Raw genomic sequence first — 25,981 nt, 5'->3', positions numbered from 1 at the left:
TTTGTCTTATAAGACGCTGTTTATTTTTCAAAGGGTTAAGCAAGAGGCTTTTGTCATGGAACAGTCACAGCTTGGGCAATAGGTTCACAGTATTTACAGTGTGGACACTGAGTTGTTACATTAGTTATTGTATTCAATTGTATTTAAAAGTGAACTACATGCATGAGATTTAAAAAAAAAATGAACATAATGTACTACATTTACCTCCTATAAACAAATACAATAAGCCATAAAAGCAACACTTTGTCTCTTCAAAGAAGTCAATAAAATGTGTTAGTGAGGTAATAGAGAGCTTTGACCAACATCAAGTTATCCATGTGGCCATTTCAGCCACATTTTGGAATAATTCCCTCCAGACATTCTTGCAATATTGCATTCATGAGAGTTCAACGTACAGACAGACAAATGGACAAACTAAAACATTTTTTATAGAATGAGGCAGTTAGTGACCAACTGAATCGTCAGTGGGGACAGAAGTATTTAGATCCTTCAATTAAGTTAAGGTACCAACATCACTCTGTAGAAATACGGTCTATTCAAAATTATACTTCAGTAAAAGTGTGCAAGTATAATAATAAAAGTAATGTCAATGCAGACACTCATGCCTTCATTTTAATGTTGTCGTTGGTTTGGGAGCATATACTATTACTAGTACTACTACTTATTTTGCAATATGAGCCCTACACTACACCTTCAAAATCCTTGTTTTGCCGGACCAACATTTTACACCTCCACAAAGTTATAAAGAAAAACTTGTGCAAACAGAGCTAAATTGGTGAATTGGTATTAATTAGAAACATAAACACAGACAATCTTTCTATTGGATAATTCACCTTACCCTCAGAATTATAGAAATACATTTAAGGGAAAACAGAAGATCCTCACATTTGTGCTTACTGTCATGTTACTTTTTGTGATTATAACAAAAAACACATTCTTCTCTTTGTGTTTTGTAGGCAAACATCTTAATTTGTAAAGTAACTAGTTCAAACGTACCTTTTGAATTGTAGAATAGAAGTATACACTAGCATTAAAAGAAATACTGATGTAAAGAATCTACAGAAACCTCTAATTTGTACAATAATTTTGGTTGAGTCTGAACTCTTACAACATATTCTCAACTGTGAATCATAACTTTGTAACGCGGCTTCTACGTAAATGAATGCATCACAAGACTCTGGTTTCAGTGAAAAAAACGTTTTGTATGTTCACTTTAAATAGCGTAGAGTAAATTTGGAGAACAGGTTGCATACAAAGACCCTTTGCTTTTCCCTCACCTTTCTCATTCCAAGTACTTTGAATGACATCCACTATTAATGTGAAGACTACTGTCTTTGTGTCACATGGACGAACAAGTCCTTCAGTGCCATGCCAACTTGTTTGCATTTTAAATCCTTCTTGTTGCAGCAGAACAATCTGACATGTTTAAAAAATGCACACTTAAACAAAGCAACTTGTTACACTGTTAGAGGAACGATCACTCTTCAAATGCTCAAAGCTGGGTGTCTTTTAAAAAATGCACACTTAAACAAAGCAACTTGTTACACTGTTAGAGGAACGATCACTCTTCAAATGCTCAAAGCTGGGTGTCTTTTACAAAATGCACACTTAAACAAAGCAACTTGTTACACTGTTAGAGGAACGATCACTCTTCAAATGCTCAAAGCTGGGTGTCTTTTACACCATTATTTATGTTGGTCATTCACCATATAAAGGCAGTGACAAAATCAGAAGTTGAGTTGAAGGTGCACATCTGAGGGTGAACTAAATGAATAGCGAGACAAGAGAGGCAACATTCACATCACAGCTCAAGGCAGCATACAAGAAATCCAGAGAAGTAAGTACAATCTTGTGTTGTCTTTTGGTTTGTGGAAAACTGATTTATTTTTTGTATTTTCCTCACCTGTTCTTTAACTTTATTTCCTTCTCTGTTAGACTTTAAGTTCATCTTTGACTTGCATTTTGAATTGGAATTCATTTATCTTGATCAAGTAACAAAACAATTGTATTGTTTTTTATTTTAGACGCAACTGCCACTTAAGATGCTTCTGACAATTCTGATACCCCTCCTGCTCATCGGTAAGTAAAGAATGTTCTTGCATTGCAACTTGTTTTGGAAAAGGAAACAGTCCTCTCTTTTATTGTTGTTTGATTTTAATTTGATTCAAAGCATCAACAAATGCTCAGACCACAACGGCTGCACCCACCACTGCGGCTGCTACCACCGCAGCAGCTACTACTGCAGCTGCTACTACCACTGCAGCGACTACCATCGTAGCTACGACCGTCGCAGCAACGACCGTCGCAGCTACGACCACCAACACCACCAACACTGCTGCTGCTGCACATGCCCCCATCAGCGGTCTGGCTGTGTGTCATCTCAGCATCATGCTCTACAAGTTCCTCTTTACAGTATAACTGGGAAGCCTTTATTTTTACAGATAGGCATCACATAGTATGCCATTCATGGTGAAAGGAACAACATCACAATCATTTTATGAAGCACTTGTGCTGATAGGTTAGAACATCTAGATGATCCAGTGTGATGAATTGTTAAGAATAAAAGGTTGTTATAAATCTAAATATCTCAGTTGGTTTGTTTTCATAAATTCATCAAAGTCACAACTGGTGTTTTTTTAAAGCTTTCCCTGGTCTGTCACTTTCTTTCTTCCTTCTTTTTCTCATACTTTTAAGTGTTTTCTTGAAATCCGGTATGAAGTGAACAGAAAATGTATGATACATCTAAAAGAGGAAAAAACTAAATGCTGATCATTTTCAGATATAGTAATTTGTTTTCAGTTTTAATACAATAGGCTTATTAATATGTTTTTACGGACTATTGAATCACACATTAAAGCTATCATTTGGATTAAATACAACTCATCCTTCTTTTATATAAACGTATATGTTTATGACTGCAATCAAGATTTGATCTGCAAACTTTAGCTATATCTAACTTAATAAGGGTGACCAGATTTGAGGTGGCGAAAAAGAGGACCCTTGCGATTGTTGGGGGGGAAGTCTAAGTACAGTAGACTTCTGTGCAAAGCGCCATTCAATTTAAGTACACGCTTAATGGTCCCATGAAAAACTGTGAAAACCGGACGTTTTCATGAATTTATAAAACCCCCCCGGACGCTCCGGACAGGACATAAAAAGAGGACATGTCCGGGCAAAAGAGGACGTCTGGTCACCCTAACTTAATGCATGCATACTTTCCACATTAGGTTTTTCTTCTAATGCATGTCTTAATAATTAAACAGTGAGAAAGGCTTCAGATTTGTGGTTTTAAATGTGTTCTAGGTGTGTCACATTCATCACAGTGACTCATTGAGTCTGAGTCTATTTGCTAAAGGGACACTGTTTCACACACACACAAAACAGATGCACTTCGCCTTCTTAACAAATGGCGGACATCATTCAATTACAAAGTGTGCAATGGACAAGATCAGGTCCTGGCAGCTAATGCCTACTATAGGCCCAAAGAAAACCCTAACCCCTTATTATTATAGCTCAATTATAATTGGAATATGGTGCCATTAAAACTTGCGGTGTGCTTTTTGGTTTGTTTACTTAGACTTTAAGGTTATTCACCTAAACAAAGCGATGACTGATTTACAGACACCTTTTAACCGATTTAAGTCTATGAAAAAAGCATTCATGGGCACAATGGCATCATGCAACAGATAGAAGCTAACCGCAACTGCAACTACACACCTGTAAAATGTTAGGATTGCATCTTGCACCATTGTAACACGGATTGACAAAAGTCTGGGTTCATCAATCACAGGCATCAGGGTGCAAAAGAGTGTAAAACTACCTGCATAGGTAGGCTACAGCTTGTGTAAGTACAATACTCCTTGTGTGACTTTGAATAAACCAACCGCCGAAATTAGAAGGACTGCTTTTTCTTTAAAGTGATTTTATTCCTGACGTGAGAAGCTACTACATAAAATGACAAACGTTTTATGAAGCCTTTAGTAGCTCCGCTGATGAGCCGGGAGGTATTCCAGTGGCGGTGCGTCAATAGTGGGCGCTTGGGCGCCGCCCACCCTGACTTTTTGAGTTAAAAAACGTTATATATTCAACATAATTGAAATAAGAAATGTACCGTGTTTATGGGTTAAATGTGTATGGGAGACCACTGTCAAGAACCGCTAAAATGTGTCCGGACATAATATATTGCCATTCGCCTTTTCTGAGAATAGGCAGGTCGGCTACCGTCCGTGGGCGCCGATAACATGGGAGTCTATAGGAGAGCTTATACTTTTCACAGTCATTTTAGCAAGGATAGCTTTTCATTGGGGGATGAAACTTAGATCTGTGGGCGCAAATCTTTGCGCCCACAGCCAATGGCATTGTTTCTTAGTTCAATGTGACATTCTTAGATACGCGATTGGACTATTTCGGCGAATCAGCATCGTTATCATTCCCTAACCACAAGCGTAAAGAGCAGCACCGTAGCTAGCTGAAACTTAGATTGAGTGAATATGGCGACATCCATGGCTGAGAACTCCGTGCAAGCTCTACTTAAAACACCGTTTCATCGACTATCAGATGTCGAAAAGAAGAAATTGAAAGACTTGGGACCCGAGCGTCCGGATTTAAACATTCAACAGACGACCACTGATCGCGGGAGAACCTACACTCGGACTTTCTCCTCAAACTTGTATGCTAAGCGGAATTGGTTAGCTGGTTGTACAGTGAGCAATGCCTTTTTTTGTTTCCCTTGTCTGTTATTTCAAAGTCCTGGGACTGAAACACTTTGGACTACAACCGGGATGAAGGATCTAAAGCACTTCACACAAAAATGTAAGAAGCACGAATGTGGCCGCAGCCACCTAACCGTCTTAAGCTAAACCTCTAAAAAAGTGCTATTTAAACCGTGCCGCCCAACTGCGCCCCCCCCCAAAAAATGTTCACCAGCCGCCACTGTTTTAACCACACATTGAAATAAAACTCTTTGGGAATGTGGAGTTGTAGAGTGAGTTTACCAGTCATCTACTGCCCGCTCCTCATCTCTGCTTCACGCTACATTAGCTGCTGTCAGCTGCAAGACACCTGTCCTGGATCTCCGACTGTCGAGGTGGGCGGTCGAGTTGCATTGTGGGTAATGTGGGCGCCAGGTTTTGACAGGGAACAAATCATGCAAACAAAAATATCTCTGGTTCTGCTGCATTGAATTAACACTATTTTCTTCAACATCCATTATGAAGGTGTTTATACAATATGTACTTTATAATTTAACATGATAAATCACAAGAAATCAAATCATAAGGAAATGTCAATGTGGTTATCGTGTTGACCAACATGATAGTTTGACTTACGCTATTGAACCACAAGGTGGCGGTATAACACAAATATTTAGGGCTAGCTGGTCGACTTGACACTTCCCAAGCTAAATATTTATCAAACCTCAGAACAAATATACGATGAGCAGTCGATAATTACATTTGTACAACAATAATATATCAAAAGATATCAGCTTTCTCCGCCCTGTCCACAGACTCAAATGTTGTATATCTAAGGCAATATATAACTTTGAATCATATTCAGGGTAGAATGTTTTGAGTGTATGCAAGGAAAAACACAAACATGTTTCCAAAACTTGGAGATTTTTATTTACAGTTCAAGTCAGTTACATGCAACATTTTTCTTAAAATGAATAAAGATGAAATTAGCAAAAACAAGAAAAAGAAAAAATGCATATTATTTTCTCCAAAATAGCAATATACAAAAATAGAGCTTACAAATACTGTACAGCAATTGTCTCCAAAAATATTCTGCTGCAGAATTCTTAGTTTTACAAACAATGTCTGTGAGAGTCCACAAACATAATCAGTGTTAACAAAAAGGGTTGTGTGGGGGGGTGGGGAGGGTTGCCCAGGTACGCTGGTAAAGGTGGGAGGGTTCGTTGGACAAAGAGGGGGAAGTTTGTTTGTGAGTTGAGAGGGCACTACAAGAGCTTCAGAGGAATAAATAACACAATAAAAACAGGAGGACAGTTCACTTCAGGGAGGCAGTGATAGAGATTACAAATCCTCAATGGTGTGGTTGCTAAAACCAACCGTGGAAATATAATGAAACCCCTCATTTATATCGCTTAATAAAACAGTAGAGTTTTGTCTTTTTCTTCCACAACATGGACTTCTGAGGCCATCATTCTGGCGCTTTCTACTCCGAGTACATTTTTGATGTGAAGCTGTGACGTCGTCTTTTAAAAGGATTGTGGCTGTTCTATTTATAATAATGTTAACTCAGAAGCAGCGCTGACGTCAATCGTGAATCCAGAGGTGGGAAGACTGTTAATGCTATATTCATGGCTGGCTCACTTTCCTTTTTTATGTGACAGAGACTCTTCCCGTTTCTTTTTCTTTCAACATTTTGAAAAAATCTTTATCATTGGCTAAGACTTGAAACCATAATCATTCCTTTTTTGGTTGGCACTTTGATTTGTGTGGCATTAGGACGGCAAACCTGAAGGTCAAAGGGACGTTCAGGTGGAAAGGCTATAGGTGTTTACAATCAAACACAACACTTAAGATGGCCAAATGGCAGGAAGTGCTCAGCTGCCATTTATTTTATATGAAGGATTACTTTTTTGCACCTTATTTATAAATACACTACTACTGATACCACTGTCTACATACACTTAACAATGGTGATATCAGTGGCAACTTGACTATGCAAAAAAAAAAGCATGCTTTCACATTAAATCTCTCATCCCGTCTCTCTATCGTGGACTTTACATTCCAAGACAACACCGTTTAAGACCTGTGTTATCTGATTGAGCTACAAAATATCTTGTTGTTCAGGGACAGTGGCAGAAAGACTCTGGTTATAATACTGGGAAATTTCCAGTGAGATAAGAGAAACAGTGGCAGCTTCGTCTTAAAATAAAGAAGCAAAAAAGGTACCAAATACTGTTGCTTATATGTTCCAACATAAAGCCACAACCTCTTCATTTCAAAGTCAACGACTTTGATTCCTTTGTTTTTGTAAGTCTGGCAGGTTTTGTTCAAATAAGGCTTATGTGGACAATTGTTTTGAATTTTAGATGCCTGAAAATGTATGATGATAATGTCACTTGTTTATCCTCAGAGGGTGCATAGTGATGCGTTAGTGTCAGTGAATTGGACCGTGATAATGGCATGGATCAAGGACTAATAACAGGATAGAAAAATCCTGCTTTTGCTATCATCTTACAGTTGACATGTCATCTTGCTGCTTGCTCCACAAAGTTCAACACTGTGGGATGTGGGCAGACGTTCCGCAGAGATTACATATCAACCCACAGAGCTCTGCTGCATCAGGAAGTGAAACATACTGTCACTTTTTAAACCCATCCATGGAAAGGGAACCTGCGCAACTCTGTCTGAGACAGTGTTTTATGTTAGGGAATGAAGTCTAATTTGAGTTGTGAAAGGCCCATTCAAATGTTGGTGTGTTTATAAAACAATCAGAATTTAAAATATAAGCCGTTTGCGTTGATTATTTTCCATCAGTTATGTTTCTTTTATAACTCCAGAGCACATTGTTAAACTTGATCTAAATATTATCTAATGTATTTCACATTTTATAGTATTTTTTTTTTTACATTGTGCCAATATTGAGAATGTATAATTGTAATTATTCAATGTAATACACCAGCTCATCTTAGGTCCATCACTCTGACACACAGCTTTTATTCTTTTTAAAGATCAGCACAATTACCTCCAACCCATTTACCAGATGCAGCTAACAAAGGATGAGAACAAAAACAGACCCACAAAAGCTGGCGGGGCTCAGAGTTACTGTGTGTTTGGCACAAAAGAAAAAGCACTCTGTACCGTACAGAAAGAGGGAGAGGGGCGAAAGCACCAGAATGCTGCAGCCAAAAAAAACCTACTACCCTTTTTATGTGTGTGTGTGTGTGTGTGTGTGTGTGTGTGTGTGTGTGTGTGTGTGTGTGTGTGTGTATGAATGAAAATGCTGCTTCATTAAAAACCTGCTGACAAATGGCTGTGTGGCAGCTCGACCCCCTCCCTGTGTGTGTGTGTGTTTGTGTGCGTGTGTTACAAATAGTGTTTATCTTGACCAAAAGATATGCTGATGTTCTGCTGAGGGCAGTAACTCTGATGCAGGTATCAAACTGCAACCTCATATACTCAATCCAGCTGTACCAAGAGATTGCAATAAATACTAAAATAAATACAAATAATATATTGGGAGCACATTTTAAGAGGGAGCTGAATCAGCAGTGTCTACCTCATCCTGGTCTTTAATAAATGGAATTATCAATAATTTGCTTTCTGGATCATTTGAGATAAATCAACTTGACATGCTAGCCATTTGTTGTTTTGTGAAGTGTCTCCTTTATCTGAAGCATGTCACTGTAACATTAACATAGCACATCTTCGATAAAGTAAAATGATGCGGCCAGCAGAGCAAAATGAAACCAGAACATTTATGTTACAAGTTGTAGATCTTTGTGTAATATTGCCTCATTAATGGTGTTTGTTCTGTGGGACAGTTTTGTAGATAAAGCACCTGTATTTACACACTAATACTGGTTGAGATAAACACAGTAACGTAGTTAAAGCAGTTACATTGAAACTGTGATGTTCTGTCGGAGAGGCTTAATTGTTTTTCTGAGTAATGTATGGGGTGACTACATACAGCCTGCACTTGCTTGACAGCACTTGTATGTTATGGGATGTAATCTGGTGAATTCCTTTAATGAAAATACAACTTGTTTACTGTTTCACCTTCCCGTTTAAAATAATAATAAAAAAATAGTCACATGGTAAAAAATAATAAACAGGCGACGAGGGAACGAGTTCAATAGGCTTCGTGTGAGTTCTGCGTTTCAACACATTCAAACCTTTCACATTTCTCAAGGTTGCTTTGAGTCAAATTTCTCATGTGTTTTTGCAACTAAAAGCATTGTTTCCTGACATCTATTTACTGACATAGGTATTGTTGTCCCTTTGAGATTTGTTTTATAATTGACAAAATAAAAATGAAAACCCATAAGGCTCTGTACAATACACAAAAATAATAGTTAATGATAAAAAATAAAACACAACCTTGCTTCTAGGATCACAAGCAATAAACGTTTGCCTTCTCGTAAAGTGCTTGTTAAAAAGAATCAAACATTTTATATATTTTAGTGTATTGTAATTCTTGGCTTTTTTTTCTTTTTCCTCCTGGTCTTTAGCTGGTGTCCCCAGAAAAGTGCTTTGGTTGAGAAAAGTTATCGACCACATCTTGGCCAAGAAGTAAACCTCTTTAAGATCAACTCTTCTTCATTGTCCGCGAAAGAAAAAACATGAAAACAGTTGATAATCACTCAGATCTGATATCAGGAAATCCTTTTTTGTAAACCAATGCAAGGATAGGAGCGGTGACGATGGCAGTTTTTGTGTCTGCGCATGAGCTCCAGTTGCTCCGCTCTATCCACAGATTCGTAGTAATGTGTAACTGTACAGGTGAGGCTGTGAGTGATGGGGTGTGTGTCTGTGTGTGTCTGTAGTGTACTATGAGAGAGTCTGCTACACCAGGTTCTCGATGCCGGGTAGAGGCTGCTGTATTGGCACAGGGGGCTCCATGCTGCCGGCCTGCTGGGCGAGCTGCAGGACGGGCATGTTGCACAGCGGGCACACTTTCCTCACCTCCAACCACTTAATGAGGCACCTGGAGGAAAACAAATACAGTGAGCATATGGTGAAGGCAAAAAACATGAAAGAGATAAGGCAGAAGTACAGAAACATGGGTAAGCTTGACTCACCAAGGTTACTCAAAGTCACTGCTGAAGCCTCTATATCATGATGATACTACAAAGGCCATAGGACATGAACTACACAAATCAATATGTATATACAACTGTGATGAGCTTGGCAAGCTTGTGCATAATTAAATGTATAATCATATCATCTGATATTCAGGAGGAATTTAGCTGACCATCACATTCTACTGCAATACTGAATCAGTGCATAAGGTCAAACATAAGGTCACAGAAACCATCATTATTGTGAGATTGTTCTGCTCTCCAGCTGTGGTGCCACTGTCAATCACTGAGACAGAGGCAGGGGCTGTGTAGTTTCACTAAATGACCTAGTCTGGAAGTCTATATTTAAAGTCAAAGTCAACTTTATTGTCAATCTTCAATTTGTGTGTACAGACAGGAAATCGAAATGCTGTTTCTCACAATTCTCTGATCTGAAAGTAACTTAAATGTTGTAAACATGGGAAAACACTCAAACAAGCTGTCAATTAACTGAATCAATGCAGCCAAACTGCAAAACCGTCTGGTTCCAGCTCGTCTAATGTCTGTTTCGTATCATTGTGAGTTGATTATCTTTGGATTTTGAGCCAGTAAATTCAAGACATTTTGTCTGAATTTGAAAAGGTAGTTTTCACTATTTTCTGACCATTACAGATGAGATGATTGATCCTGTACTTGAAAAGAGATGTTAATAATAAGATAACATGCTCTTCACTGCTGAATGTTTTTCTTCATGGTCTATTTTTTCCCTCTGAAGCAGCATGGCTTTATTAGTGCACACACTAAAAGGATTGTTTATCCAGTGGATTCAGTGAGTTGTGACCACTCTTGCTGCAACTGGGGGGAAACTAGGCCAAGGGAGGTGTCTTGCTGATGTAAACAACAGAGTTTCAATGGTCAGAGCGTTGTGACTGGTGCGTGGGGGTTTGCTCAAGGAATCCATCATGTCCTGTGTTGTCCCACAGGTCTACATACTTGGCTTTGGGGATTAACGCTTGGTTATTGTCGTCACCCTACATGCACTGCATCCACTTAAAATGGTTTAGGGGGGCGAAAGAGTGAACATTTTTACTTTGTAAAGGAAATCTGCACCATCTCCACATGTCCTTGACTTTTGTTTTCTGTGTTTACATGAATGCAAAACAAAACAAAACAAAACCTCATACTTACTTCCTATGAAAGGCATGTTTGCATGGACAAATCCCCAGCTCGTCTTTCTGTTTGAACTCCTCTAAGCACACCGCACAAATCTGAAAGGAAGAGGGGAACGTTAGAGATGTTATATGGGGGGGACCATGCAACATTTTTGGATTTGTTCCTTCAACACTTAATCTGATCTATGTGTTGGTGTATAAAAACAAACTATCCAAAAAAACAAGGTCAAGCATTCAAGGAAAAAGACAACTGTGGCCAACATTTCAGAAAAATGTGACAAAAACTGACCAACTGTGTTCTGTTACATAACTCGCACTGGTGATTTGTTCAGTTGTTGGTCAGAGGCTTCCTTTAGAGAGGCTTCCCTGATTCCTGCTTTTAACAGAACATCTGTAAAACACTGTGATGTGAAACTTTGTTTTCCCCAGCTTTTTTTTTCAAGTTACACGGCTAAGACAGACTGAAAGAAAAAGCCCAAACAAGTGGACCCTGCACCTCAGAGGGACTATTAGACCACATAAAAACCTAATATTTGAAAGAAAAACGGACGTGTTTTCATGGGCTCGTGCATTAGCTCGGTTGTACTAGCTATGATTTCAGCTCTGTTAGAAAAAGCTTCTGTCGTATTAGATAAAACAAGTCAGTGATAACAGGAGTCCTTTATTCCTGACTGGTGTCCTGTGACAGAGGCAATTCTGAAGGCCAGGTTGGAGTTTTTTTGTTTGTTTACACTCATACACACACAACTGTTCAGCAGGCATGACGCCACAAGTCATGATCTGCCAGATAGCATTAACTAAATATTTTGGCTGTACGTGGCTGGGTCATTCAAGCTGAATCTAGACTAAAGTATGTGAGTGCTCATTTTTTTCAGTGCATCCTGGGTGTCATCCAGGGTGAATAGTTTCCATTTTGACAGACATTTACAAGAATCTGCTGGAACAGTGTGAAGCAAAGCCTGTGTAGCACACATTCATCCACTCAACATGTGGTTGTGGGGCTAGGTTACAGTGACAGCAGGCTAAGCAAAAGTTCTTGCTATCCACATCTTCCAACCCCTCTGGCCAGAAGAGATACCTTTGGCATGTTACAAGTCTGCCTGCTGTGTCCTCCTCTTTTACAGGTAGCTGGGATATATAAAAGCTGTTCAGGAGGCTTCCCAATCATAAGGCAGAACCATCATGGCTGTTTCTTTTAGAGCAAAGAAACAGAGGTTCTCCTCCATCCAGATGCCTGACGTCAGAGCTCGTCACACTGTCCTTCCGGGTAACCCCAGGAACGCCGCAAAGGAAACTTCTTTCGGCAACTTATACCTTATTATTCAAGGTCAGGTGGGCATTAATCAAACCTCCCAGTGAAACTCATTACTGGCTAGTAAAAAGAAGCAACTGGTAATTGACTACCCTCTCCAGACCACCATTAGACTTGCACTGATAAGAGAAACAGTGCAAATTGAACTGGACATTTCAAATCTTAAGAAACTGGGTTAAGAATAAGATCACAAAGTATTTCTATCACAAAACTTCCCCCAACCCTGGGGTAACATTTCCGAAAAAGTTTTAATTTGGCACTGTTATTTTGGCAGTATAACCCTGCGACTGTTACCCCTTTAGCCACACCGAATATATGTTCCCAGCTCTACATATAGAGGTGGATGGATAAGGAAGGATGAAAAGAACAGCATGGGGGCTCTGAGCTTTCTGTCCTGATGATTTTTAGACACAGAACAGTCCTCTGTTAAGTTGTCTGCTTTGCTCTCTTTTTATGTGAAAAGATCAATGTTTTTGTTCCTTTCACTGCCTTGTCTACGGTGTCACTCTCACAGTTGGGATCTGGCAACCTTCCCGAACTTTTGACAAAATCTCTTTCTCCCTATTAGCTGAATGAACCCATGCAAACTCCATGCAAAACAGATGGGCTGGTGGGAAAAACATTACCATATCAAGGAAAGGTATCACTTCATTCTCTATCCAGAGAAGTTTGTCCCAGCAGTCGATAACACACTGATTTGAATACAAGGCAAACCACAATCTCACTCACAGGACATCACAACCAGTCGAATAATACTTCCATCCCATACATAACATGTTCAGCATGCTTTTTATGGCGGGGTGAGAGTTTTTTTTCTATGTACTGTACATTTGAGTGTAACAAAAAAACAACAAAAGTTGGATTTGCATTTGTTTTCTTCACATATCATATTGTATGACAGGTATCCTTTGTATATGTTGTGTGCATTATCTACACATTTGAGACAGAGAGGTTTAAAGTCATACTAAAAAAGGATAACTGATCAGGTTTCACATCAAACAACCTTGAACGCGAGTTGTCCAGTAAGCTGATCCCATATCAGCCCTCTCACTCTACACATTCCATAAAAATGCAGTGATTGAATTCATGCAACTCAGCCAATAATCGTGTATTCAGGGTGATCCTTTGCCGTGGGAGCTTTTAAAACTAGGTCATCCACCCAGGCTAGTGTAGTGTGTGTGTGTGTGTGTGTGTGTGTGTGTGTGTGTGTGTGTGTGTGTGTGTGTGTGTGTGTGTGTGTGTGTGTGTGTGTGTGTGTGTGTGTGTGTGTGTTTGTGTGTTGTCTTTAAACAAATACAGCTTGGATATTGTGTCACAGTCTTCACTCATATGACACCTTGCAATGTTTTCTCTCGGTTTCTAAAAGCATAACCATCACAAGCCTGCGGCCGGATGAAACAGTGGGAAGTTACAACACTGATGACAAGAAAGTGAATTTAGCCACCTGTCAAAGCCCACACGAAGATGCTATTGTTAACATTTCATTTGCACTTCAGTGTTAAAGGGAGGGGGTTCCTGCAAAGTCAGTGCCGGTGCATAACACACAGATTGCTGCCTAAAATGTTCCAACCAAGCAGAGTTGACATGAAGCATTACGTAATAACGGTAGGAAGAGGACTCATGACTTAATCACGGGATGCCAATTTTCACGTGACAGTGTGCCAAGACCGATTTACTGAATGTTAAATTAGTAATGATGTTTTTGTCATCACTGTTGAAAAACCCAGAAACCATAAACCCATTGGAACAACAGATAGTCCTTATTTGTTCAGTATGTCTGCTCCTGATGCACATTACATAGCAGGAGTTGGTGCAATTTTGAGCATCGCATTGTCCCTCTCAGTGCCAAGATGTTTATGTTCATGAATGCACCTTCTAGAGTCCCAGGGCTTAGCCTTTTATTTCAAGTCGATGGACAGCACAGTGCATGAAGGTACAACCACCACCAGAGCACAACCAAGAACAGCAAGTACAGAGAGGAAGACATTTTGGCAAAAACATTGTTCAATCAAGTAGGATGTGCCTGGTTAGATCGAATTATCTGATATAACTGCACATTGTGAACTTAAATGTACTGTACAATAGATCCGAGATCAGTTCATAATAACGTAAGAAAGGAGATGAGTGCTTACCTCATGCAAATTTAGCTCTTTGACTTTTTCCTTCTGAATGACCTGAGAGGCATAGTGACAGAGAAGTGAAGATTAGGTTCTCTGGAATAAAATAAAAGACTTAAACTCTAATCATCAGAGTGTAATGAGAAAGCAACAGATTAAATAAGAGAAACAGAGATACCGTGTCACAATACAACAATGGGGTTTGTGTATACCTCTATGTGTGTGTGTGTGTGTGTGTGTGTGTGTGTGTGTGTGTGTGTGTGTGTGTGTGTGTGTGTGTGTGTGTGTGTGTGTGTGTGTGTGTGTGTGTGTGTGTGTGGGTAACCTTATATGACTCACAGAAAAGATGGACCCATTACTCTTTTGCAGCTGGCAGGTAGTAAGGGAAAATGACAGAGCTAATGGTCACCAGTGTGCTTGATTTTGACATGTGTTTTTTTTTGCATGCTTGGATTACATAATTAAAGAACATGAGAGTTGTGCGTATACCCTCCATCACTCCAGCTGTGAACTTGATTTTTCCAGCTGAGCCACTTGCTTCCCTTCTGCTTAAGCGCAGATGTTTGAAAGCACACTTGTGCTCGCTGAAAAAAACACTAAATATTTAAATGGTCTAGATCCATTAATAAGCATAAACCTTCAGAAATACCTGCAGCCACCAGAGGAGTTAGCAAATGAATTCATCCATTTTAAGGACCAGAGGGTATCTTCATGATTTTACTAGACACATAGTCCCAAAACCGCATTTCTGCTGGGCATTAAAGTATGAGTAATTTAAAGTTTGAACTGATGGTGTGTGTGTGTGTGTGTGTGTGTGTGTGTGTGTGTGTGTGTGTGTGTGTGTGTGTGTGTGTGTGTGTGTGTGTGTGTGTGTGTGTGTGTCATTGAAATGCTTACTTGTTTGTATGCATAAAGCTCTTTGTGTGCCTGGTGCCGTAACCTGGGGAGACGGAAAGACAAAACACCTGTTTGATGAGTAAGGGGTTTTACAACAGACCAGGCCAGTTAGAGTTTCACACATGTGCATAAATCCTGGAAAAGAGAGAGAAATGACAAACATAGATGTAATACTTTCCTTCTGACATCTAGTCTAATCATTGTGTTAAAAATATGTTTTAATCCAATAATAAGGGGGCATACATGTGGTACTAGGTTTCACAAATGATATCACAGAGACAGCCAAACAAAAGGTAGAGCAGATTGTTATCTTGATATAAAACATCACATTTTCAACATCATTTTTTAAGAGGAGATGACTCTGCATCATGAGAATACTGACTAAATAAATATTAATCGGAATAACTAATTTCAGTAAAGGAGTGAAAAAAAGAGCATAAAAAAGCAGGTTACTGAAAATTGACAGTTATTTGTTCAAGTTACATATTAGCAGATGTCAATCATAGAAGACATGTGGTCAACCCGACAACACACATTCAGTTAAATATCAACTCACAAAAATTGCATTGGATCAGACATTAAAAGTATTCCTATAGGTTGCTGGGGTACTCTGCAGAACTCCAGGTAAAAAGAAGAGTACCGACAGATAAAACCAATGTTAAAGGTTTATATCCAACTCTTTGTTATCGTCGCTCTTCCAAATGAGCAAAAACAAAATAACTGGACCAAACAGAACAGAAAGAGCACTGTGTAAGAAGAGAATCTATGTACTGAGGGTAATAATAAAATATGTAGAAAAAGGGAAGAAAACAACAGAGATAGGAGAAATTCATAGGTTTGTAAGATTTACCTCCATTACAAGTAACCTTAACCTCTCGCAGCAGAGTGAGAGGGATCTGTAAAACAAGCAGCACAGTCTAGGAGAGAAACTGACATTTTGAAATAAAGTCAGCAGGAAAAGGTGCAGAGACTCCCAAGGGTCTAGGACAACTGGTCATGGGTTAGGGGGTCGTGGGTGACTGATTGGGCCCTTAAATTCAAAGTCAAAGTCAAAGTGCGCAAGGAGAATAACCAGCTGAAAAATAAAAAACTGGTGTCCAAATTGACCCCTGTCTTAAAGCTTTCATTATCATAATTCACCTGCTTTTAATATGGAACTTAAAATGTAATTTATGACAGCCATCAATTATAGCGGAACATATGAGGTGCCGTTAGGGACATTATTCAGAAATACCGTTCACATACACATGTGAAACACTCTCACACACACAACTGAAACCAAAATAATTTACAAACATATGTGAAATTCTCTCATAAACACGTATGAAACGCTCTCACACACACATAAGAAATCCAAAGTTATTCATATACACATGTGAAAAGCACACACACACACACACACGAAATGCGATTTCAGTATAGTTTGTGAGAGCAATTTCAGTTGAAACGGAAGGCTTTTTTAAAAAACAGCGAAAACCACGAAAACTACATTTTTCGTTTGTCCGTTTGCTTGTTCCATCATGTCTGCTCAGCAGCCTGCACAAAGCTTAACGGAGGCAGACTGTGCACCCCGATATCAGACAGTAGTGGGCCATTGCCCGCCGCTGGACAGGAAGAGGGACAACAGCTGACCGTCCAGGGTGTCCCCACTTGCAGTTCCGAACGGTGGGTTGCGGCCCGGTTGTGGCCACGTTCGATAGCGTTCTAATAGTCTCCGCTGAGGCCAGTATATTATTTAACAACGCTACTGCCTCCGTTAAGCTTTCTGCAGGCTGCTGAGCAGACATGATGGAACAAGCAAACGGACAGACGAAAAATATTGTTTCGCAGTTCTTTGCTGTTTTTTTAAAAAGCCTTTCGTTTCAACTGAGATCGCTCTCACACAACATACTGAAAACGCTCTCACACAACATACTGAAATCGCATTTCATGTGTGTGAGTGCGTTTCACATGTGTGTGTGAGAGCATTTCACGTGTATATGAGAGCGTTTCACATGTGTGTGTATGAGAGCATTTCACATGTGTATATGAGAGCGTTTCACATGTGTGTGTGTGTTAATAGCGTTTCACATGTATATGAGAGCGTTTCACATGTGTGTGTATGAGAGCGTTTCACATGTGTATATGAGAGCGTTTCACATGTGTGTGTGTGAGAGCATTTCACATGTGTTTATGAGAGTGTTTCACATGTGTATGAGAGCGTTTCACATGTTATATGAGAGCGTTCCATATGTGTGTGTGAGAGCGTTTCACATGTGTATATGAGAGCGTTTCACATGTGTGTGTATGAGAGCGTTTCACATGTGTATATGAGCGTTTCACATGTTAATATGAGAGCGTTTCACATGTGTGTGTGAGAGCGTTTTATATGTGTATATGAGAGCGTTTCACATGTGTATATGGGAGCGTTTCACATGTGTGTGTATGAGAGCGTTTCACATGTGTATATGAGTGTTTCACATGTTAATATGAGAGCGTTTCACATGTGTGTGAGAGCGTTTCACATGTGTATATGAGAGCGTTTCACATGTGTGTGTATGAGAGCGTTTCACATGTGTATATGAGCGTTTCACATGTGTGTGTGTGTGAGAGCATTTCACATGTGTATATGAGAGCGTTTCACATGTGTGTGTGAGAGCGTTTCATGTGTGTGTGAGAGCGTTTCATATGTGTTTATGAGAGTGTTTCACATGTTAATATGAGAGCGTTTCATATGTGTGTGTGAGAGCGTTTCACATGTGTGTGTATGAGAGCGTTTCACATGTGTATATGAGAGCGTTTCACATGTGTGTGTGTGTGAGAGCATTTCACATGTGTGTGAGAGTGTTTCACATGTTAATATGAGAGCGTTTCACATGTGTGTGAGAGCGTTTCACATGTGTATATGAGAGCGTTTCACATGTGTGTGTATGAGAGCGTTTCACATGTGTATATGAGAGCGTTTCACATGTGTGTGTGTGAGAGCATTTCACATGTGTATATGAGAGCATTTCACATGTGTGTGTGAGAGTGTTTCACATGTTAATATGAGAGCGTTTCATATGTGTGTGTGAGAGCGTTTCATATGTGTATATGAGAGCTTTTCATATGTGTTTATGAGAGTGTTTCACATGTTAATATGAGAGCGTTTCACATGTGTGTGTGAGAGCGTTTCACACGTGTATATGAGAGCGTTTCACATGTGCGTGTATGAGAGCGTTTCACATGTGTATATGAGAGCGTTTCACGTGTGTGTGTGTGAGAGCATTTCACATGTGTATATGAGAGCGTTTCACATGTGTGTGTGAGAGTGTTTCACATGTTAATATGAGAGCGTTTCATATGTGTTTATGAGAGCGTTTCACATGTGTGTGTATGAGAGCATTTCACATGTGTATATGAGAGCGTTTCACATGTGTGTGTATAATAGCGTTTCACATGTATATGAGAGCGTTTCACATGTGTGTGTATGAGAGCGTTTCACATGTGTATATGAGAGCGTTTCACATGTGTGTGTGTGTGAGAGCATTTCACATGTGTATATGAGAGTGTTTCACATGTGTGTGAGTGTTTCACATGTTAATATGAGAGCGTTCCATATGTGTGTGTGAGAGCGTTTCACATGTGTATATGAGAGCGTTTCACATGTGTGTGTATGAGAGCGTTTCACATGTGTATATGAGCGTTTCACATGTTAATATGAGAGCGTTTCACATGTGTGTGTGAGAGCGTTTTATATGTGTATATGAGAGCGTTTCACATGTGTATATGGGAGCGTTTCACATGTGTGTGTATGAGAGCGTTTCACATGTGTATATGAGTGTTTCACATGTTAATATGAGAGCGTTTCACATGTGTGTGAGAGCGTTTCACATGTGTATATGAGAGCGTTTCACATGTGTGTGTATGAGAGCGTTTCACATGTGTATATGAGCGTTTCACATGTGTGTGTGTGTGAGAGCATTTCACATGTGTATATGAGAGCGTTTCACATGTGTGTGTGAGAGCGTTTCATGTGTGTGTGAGAGCGTTTCATATGTGTTTATGAGAGTGTTTCACATGTTAATATGAGAGCGTTTCATATGTGTGTGTGAGAGCGTTTCACATGTGTGTGTATGAGAGCGTTTCACATGTGTATATGAGAGCGTTTCACATGTGTGTGTGTGTGAGAGCATTTCACATGTGTGTGAGAGTGTTTCACATGTTAATATGAGAGCGTTTCACATGTGTGTGAGAGCGTTTCACATGTGTATATGAGAGCGTTTCACATGTGTGTGTATGAGAGCGTTTCACATGTGTATATGAGAGCGTTTCACATGTGTGTGTGTGAGAGCATTTCACATGTGTATATGAGAGCATTTCACATGTGTGTGTGAGAGTGTTTCACATGTTAATATGAGAGCGTTTCATATGTGTGTGTGAGAGCGTTTCATATGTGTATATGAGAGCTTTTCATATGTGTTTATGAGAGTGTTTCACATGTTAATATGAGAGCGTTTCACATGTGTGTGTGAGAGCGTTTCACACGTGTATATGAGAGCGTTTCACATGTGCGTGTATGAGAGCGTTTCACATGTGTATATGAGAGCGTTTCACGTGTGTGTGTGTGAGAGCATTTCACATGTGTATATGAGAGCGTTTCACATGTGTGTGTGAGAGTGTTTCACATGTTAATATGAGAGCGTTTCATATGTGTTTATGAGAGTGTTTCACATGTGTATATGAGAGCGTTTCACATGTGTGTGTATGAGAGCGTTTCACATGTGTATATGAGAGCGTCTCACATGTGTGTGTGTGTGAGAGCATTTCACATGTGTATATGAGAGCGTTTCACATGTGTGTGTGAGAGTGTTTCACATGTTAATATGAGAGCGTTTCATATGTGTATATGAGAGCGTTTCATATGTGTTTATGAGAGTGTTTCACATGTTAATATGAGAGCGTTTCATATGTGTTTATGAGAGTGTTTCACATGTTAATATGAGAGCGTTTCATATGTGTGTGTGAGAGCGTTTCATATGTGTTTATGAGAGTGTTTCACATGTTAATATGAGAGCGTTTCACATGTTAATATGAGAGCGTTTCATATGTGTTTATGAGAGTGTTTCACATGTTAATATGAGAGCGTTTCATATGTGTGTGGGAGAGCGTTTCATATGTGTTTATAAGAGTGTTTCACATGTTAATATGAGAGCGTTTCACATGTGTGTGTGAGAGCGTTTCATATGTTAATATGAGAGCGTTTCATATGTGTTTATGAGAGTGTTTCACATGTTAATATGAGAGCGTTTCATATGTGTTTATGAGAGTGTTTCACATGTTAATATGAGAGCGTTTCATATGTGTGAGTGAGAGCGTTTCACATGTGTGTGAGAGCGTTTCATATGTGTTTACGAGAGATTTTTACATATGTTTGTAAATTATTTTGGTTTCGGTTGTGTGTGTAAGAGTGTTTTATATGTGTATGTGAGCTTTATTTCTGAATAATGTCCCTAAATGTCCCTAACGGCCCCTCATAGGAACATGTCCAAACGGTCTACCTTGTGGTATGTCACCAAACATTCATGAACACTAATTATATTTGAAAAGTTACTTTTCCAAATTAAATATTCAGGCCATGCTCATGACTTCAGCATTCAATGCCTCCATGCTTAGGTAAAGAATGCCGTTACGAAATACTTTTTTTTGTATACAGCATTGCATATTTCAGTCTGCCTTATGTCTATGGTTGAGTGTTGGTCACATGTCAGCGCTAACATTAATTCTTTGGTCACATATTTCACCTCTCAATGTAAACAAGAGCCACAGAAACTGCACAGAAACCCTAGGATTTGTTGGCAAGCATTGAGATTTAATTCAACTATTGCTGTTTTGTAAAAGAAGTACTGGCTTAAAATGAAATGACTACATGTTTAGATAGCATTTTATGGAGCTAAACTGCTTAGTCACTAAACCTGGCAATCTTGACTCTAGTTTTGAATCATGGTTCTAAATTAAAGTCATAAGGAGTCTTTTTCACAGTTAGATGAGGAATTGTAGGAACAGTAGTAGTTAACCTACTTACCATTTTCCTGAAACATAGGATATGGCAGGGTGGCGAGGGGTGAATTTAGTTGGGACCTGCTGCTTCCCACTGTCTTAAAAAACGCTGGACATTATTTCTTTTCAGTTTGTTGTTGCCGGGAGAAAAGCCACTGCAGCAACAGCAGCCAGGACTATTTGAAAAGACCAGTGGGGTTGAAAAGAAGGTCTAGGGAATGACCAGTAAAGCACCTCCACTATTCCTGAATAACTGGATTACACTCAGGACTAAAAGCCTGAAAAAGGAGCTTTAACAAGATGAACGTTATTGGTTACAAACAAGAGATTTAAACATCCAACTTGTGATCCTGTAAAGTTATCAATTGTAGTATCATCGCTTCTTTCTCCAAACTGTGCTGTTGAAACATTTTGCCCTTGTGTAAAAAAATGATCAGTAAAACAAATGCAAAAACAAATATTTCTGAAATAAAATAAAAATAATTCAACCTTAACTGAAAGCCAGAGAGACAAATGCCATACAGTTAGTGAATAAATCATATTCAGCATGCAGACACGTTTAGCACTGACCTTACAGCAGTGCGTTTAATCATGTAGATTACTAAATATATAGTTTCCACTAGTTTTAAGCGATTATAAAACGACCATAAGTGTTAATGCAAATAGCATGGTTCTTACCTTATTAGGTAGCAGCAGAAGAGGAGGCTGAGGATGAAGACAAAGATGGCTGTCCCAAACACCACAATGTAGATATTGAGGGGAAGATTCTGAAAACCTATATTTGGCATCCTGAAACTGTAGTGCGGGAAATCGGAGCTCATGGATATTCTGGACGGAGAAAAATAAATGTCATAAAGTTTATAAATATTCTTAAACCTAAACATACTCAAGAAATGAGTGGAAAAAAACAATAATAATGTCAAACTGTAACTTATGGTATGTGAGTTCCACTTTCAAATTAGTTTTACTTTCAGTATTACACAAACATTTAGGTTGGTTTTGGTTTTACTGTAAACGTTAGCGCTATCAGCCTGTGCAGCTTTCACTTATTTACAGTAAGTGTAGCAACAAACAGTTCTCTGTTGACATTATTCCAGAGCAACAGCTTGATTAGCTTTTCATAGTCAACCCTAGAGTTGAAGAATATTTTTCATGTTTTTATGTGGCTTAAAGTCTAAAAAATAAAAATGTGTTACTGAAGGCATAAGCACAAAGGCCATTGCTAAGCCGAAACTTGGGTGTTTGTTAGTTCCGTAATATTCAACAAGATACTTTTTAAATGACATCATGTGATAGAGAAACATATGAATACATAGGAAAAGAGACATAGGGTGTGTTCATATTTTCACACTAACCTACTATTCATACATGGTATGTTGTAAAAGTGAGTATAGTGCATTCAAACTGCATATTATGTGGATTTCCTGTCAGTAAGGTAGGTGTCCTCCTGCTTTGGCATCTGCTGACTCCGTCCTGATTTAACCCAGAAACCCAGGACACTAACAACATGAAAGCTATTCCCTGAAATACCATGGTAGGTTTTGGATAAATATGCACTTTGCCCCGTCAGTCCAGATGTCCCTAAATGGTCCTTCCTGCACAGCTGAAGAAAAAAAGAAATGCTGAAATTGGCTAGATGCCAAAATCAAAACGTACACTGAACGTTAACAGTGGATGTATGTCGCAATATTGTACCTGCCATACTGTTACATTAGGATACCTGAAAATCTTATTGAGCTTCATGCCTACAGCTATCTTTATTTCACACATACAGCATCGAGAGACAAAAGAGTTCCTGGTTTCATTTTTATTATTCAAAATAGATCGCTTCAAGCCCAAGATAAGCTTTTTGTTACAAAACAGGCAAAAAATAATGTTTATAAAGGCTATATTATAAAACGTATGTTGTACATTGTAACAGCATATATATAAAAATCCCTCCTAAAAAACTAATTCATAAAAGCCAAGGCACACACAGGGTCTATTGGTCAAGAGCTCTTACTCAATATACTAAAGGGACATGACTAGACATGCCTACGCCTACCAAAGCAGAGGAGGAGGAGAGGACAGGAATAACTTGGCTCCTTTGAGAACCCTCTCTTGTGCCCCTCCCCTTCACTAAACACCAAGAGCTCCATTCCTCTACACTTACTGGACAGTGGAAAGTTTTGAGAGCTTTGCTGAGGCCATTAACAATCCTCTCCTGCTTATGATTACGCCATGAGTGCATGACACTGATACTTGCTTCCTGTTATATCACGTAAGTTTCTCAGAGTCAGGAACACTCTCCCAGCATTACCCTCAGAAGTCTCTTTATAACATTACTCCATCCAGTATCAGCTGTCATTATCAGCATCTCAATGCAGGGTATCCATGAGAAAGGGATTTGCCGTTCAAGATCACCTCTGTTTGTGCTTAAACAAGGGTGGTTTTCTTGGTAATGGTATGGCTCATTATATTAGCTTGATTGACAAAATTTGGAAGTTCTCTATTTCAACAAATGTTTAAACGTCCAAATAACTACCGGCCAAGCATTTACTTATTTCATTCATGTATAAGAAAATCTTTCACTGTACGGAACATACGCAGCCACTGTATACTCAGCAGAGGAGACAAAGTTGATGATAAATATGCTTCATTTAGTGAGTTGTCAATTCTTTTGATGAGACAAACAGCAGCTAACACAAAAGATGCGTTCAGTGTGCTGTGGATGGGGCCAAGAGTGTCAATGCCAATAGAATTAAAGGGAAGCCCAACCCTTACCAAGTAAAGCAGGACACTTCCCAAAAGCGTGGTCCATTTCATTTTAAATTTCCAAACAGCACAGGCCATTTCAGATGTTGATTTTGTGACATGACTCTTTACATATTGTCAACAATGTAATCAGCTGTAGATAAATCCTGTAATGACATCATTTGGACTTCTTTGTCCAAGTTGTAGGGCTTCTTGCCAAACTCCAGACCTGCTTCTCTCTTGGGCTTTCCCTTCAAGCAAAGTCAACAGACAACCTCTCTTCTTCTCAACACGCAGAGCTACATGCTACATAAGTGACAAGAACCTCTGGAGATAGGCGAACAAACTGAAAAACATTTTAATAGCAAACAACTGCTACTAGTACATTAATACATTGACTTTAAAAAAAAACAGACTTTTCCCTAGCTTTAGTTAAAAAAAAAACAGACTGGTGTTGATCTTGCAAGACCATTTACAACTAAATCATCATTGTTTCCCTGTACACACAGCACACACATACCCACGTGGCGCCTTCATGCTGACGAGCAGTCTGTATAGATCTCTAACACTGGCCCTTGAGAAGTGACATAACCTGTCCTTGAGAGCCTTGTCACTACGTTGCCTCCTGTTAACTTATTTAGATCATAGCCCTTCTTTGCCCCGTTCATAAAGGCTGCATGCCAAATTCAAATTCAAGCCTCGCTTCACTCTGGCTCTCTCTAAACAGCCACAACAACCTCCCCCTGCTTATCTGAAGAAATAAACATGCTGTGCAGCAACATGGCTTCTACACACACACAAAAACACCCCAATTTGAAAGCAACACAATGACAATCCTCCCTAAATAGTAGATTATTAAGTAAGACCTCTAAAGAGTAGCTGGAAATAAGGTTGGTCCTTCTATAATTTTGCATCATTATTGATTACCAACAATAAAGCAAACTTAGAACTTAACTTAGAAATTGTCCTTTTCAGCTGCAGCTCCTGTAGCCAAATGCTACAGGTGTGTAAAGGCGGGTCCAATTTGAGATGTGGAAATTTTTAGCACTTTTTGTTATCAGATCAGCTTTAAATAGTGAGCTGTGGCTCGCCACCGGGGAGGGCATGCCCCTCCAGTATATTGGCAGCCAAGAGTTTTCTCCTTCACATAGTGGTACATACACACATTGTTGATTTGACACCCAAAAGTAGTTCCACTCTTCTAGTAATCTACTAAAGCTATTTCAAATCTAACGACAAAACAGTGCATACATTGAAACCTGCATTAATTTGAATGGAAAGAATAACATTTCACAAAGCTATACAGGGCTAGCCTGACCGACAACAGGATACAGATATTAATTTAGTCTTTCTTGTGCTTGTGAGCTTGTTCTTTTTCTACAGTCATGTATCATATTCATAATACTACAAATGTGTGATGTTTCTTCAGAACATCTCACCTAGGAGGATTTTGATAAACACGTACATTAACTCTTTGGGGGCTTCTTGACTTTACAGATTGTTGAAAGCCAACAGAACAATTAAATCTGCTTAATTGTTAGCCAGTCGTCAAAGATGTCAAATTACCTAGTCCCGTATATCCACTACCACAGCTTCCATGTAGCCTAAAAATGACAGTTGCAAAGCTGCCAATTGCTACAACAAAATAACCTCATGCTAACTAAAAATAACATAATATGGTGTCAGGCCTTCGCATCATTGCTGTAAATCCCAAAGTTTAGATTAGTATTAAAACGATGCTTGACATGGCCCTTATAATCCATAATGTAGTGGCGCTATCAGTGAGTAACATCTACACACACTATTACTACACCTAATTCAGCTACAGGACGACCAAAAACACTTGATGAAGAAGAAAAACCCAATCTTTACAGTTCAATGAGAAGCTACAAGAAAGACCTGTAGCTCATTAAGCTAGTATGAGTTTAGGAGGTGGCAGCATTCCATGCAGGTTTGACTGAATCAAGGTCCTTCTTCAAAAACA

General features: G+C 39.2%; 1 protein-coding gene and 1 long non-coding RNA gene across 6 annotated transcripts in view; one reads left to right on the top strand and one right to left on the bottom strand.

Moving 5' to 3' along the window:
* Positions 1 to 1,616: 1,616 nt before the first annotated feature.
* On the top strand, positions 1,617 to 2,420 carry LOC134864327 (uncharacterized). The gene is made up of 3 exons (XR_010165824.1): positions 1,617 to 1,837; positions 2,025 to 2,079; positions 2,171 to 2,420. It is a non-coding gene; the product is annotated as an uncharacterized LOC134864327 (long non-coding RNA).
* A 3,176-nt stretch (positions 2,421 to 5,596) lies between these two features.
* Positions 5,597 to 25,981, bottom strand: part of rnf24 (ring finger protein 24) — a 29,283-nt gene continuing 8,898 nt past the window's right edge. For 2 of the 5 annotated variants that reach the window (XM_063883302.1, XM_063883301.1), the window contains 5 exons: positions 21,943 to 22,092; positions 15,247 to 15,289; positions 14,365 to 14,406; positions 10,937 to 11,016; positions 5,597 to 9,675 (listed from right to left, as the gene is read on the bottom strand). In XM_063883302.1, the coding sequence (XP_063739372.1) occupies positions 9,534 to 9,675; positions 10,937 to 11,016; positions 14,365 to 14,406; positions 15,247 to 15,289; positions 21,943 to 22,085 (450 nt within the window). In that variant the 5' untranslated portion in view covers positions 22,086 to 22,092 and the 3' untranslated portion in view covers positions 5,597 to 9,533. Of the gene's footprint in view, positions 9,676 to 10,936; positions 11,017 to 14,364; positions 14,407 to 15,246; positions 15,290 to 21,942; positions 22,093 to 22,619; positions 22,769 to 22,821; positions 22,843 to 24,517; positions 24,999 to 25,981 lie in introns of those variants that run through there. The other 3 variants (XM_063883300.1, XM_063883303.1, XM_063883298.1) reach the window with 3 other exon arrangements.

The sequence above is a fragment of the Eleginops maclovinus genome, chromosome 5 (genome assembly GCF_036324505.1).
Source record: "Eleginops maclovinus isolate JMC-PN-2008 ecotype Puerto Natales chromosome 5, JC_Emac_rtc_rv5, whole genome shotgun sequence".
In the NCBI taxonomy this organism is placed as follows: domain Eukaryota; kingdom Metazoa; phylum Chordata; class Actinopteri; order Perciformes; family Eleginopidae; genus Eleginops; species Eleginops maclovinus.
The sequence above is the reverse complement of the archived record's forward strand: the minus strand, read 5'-3'. Positions and strand labels throughout refer to the sequence as shown.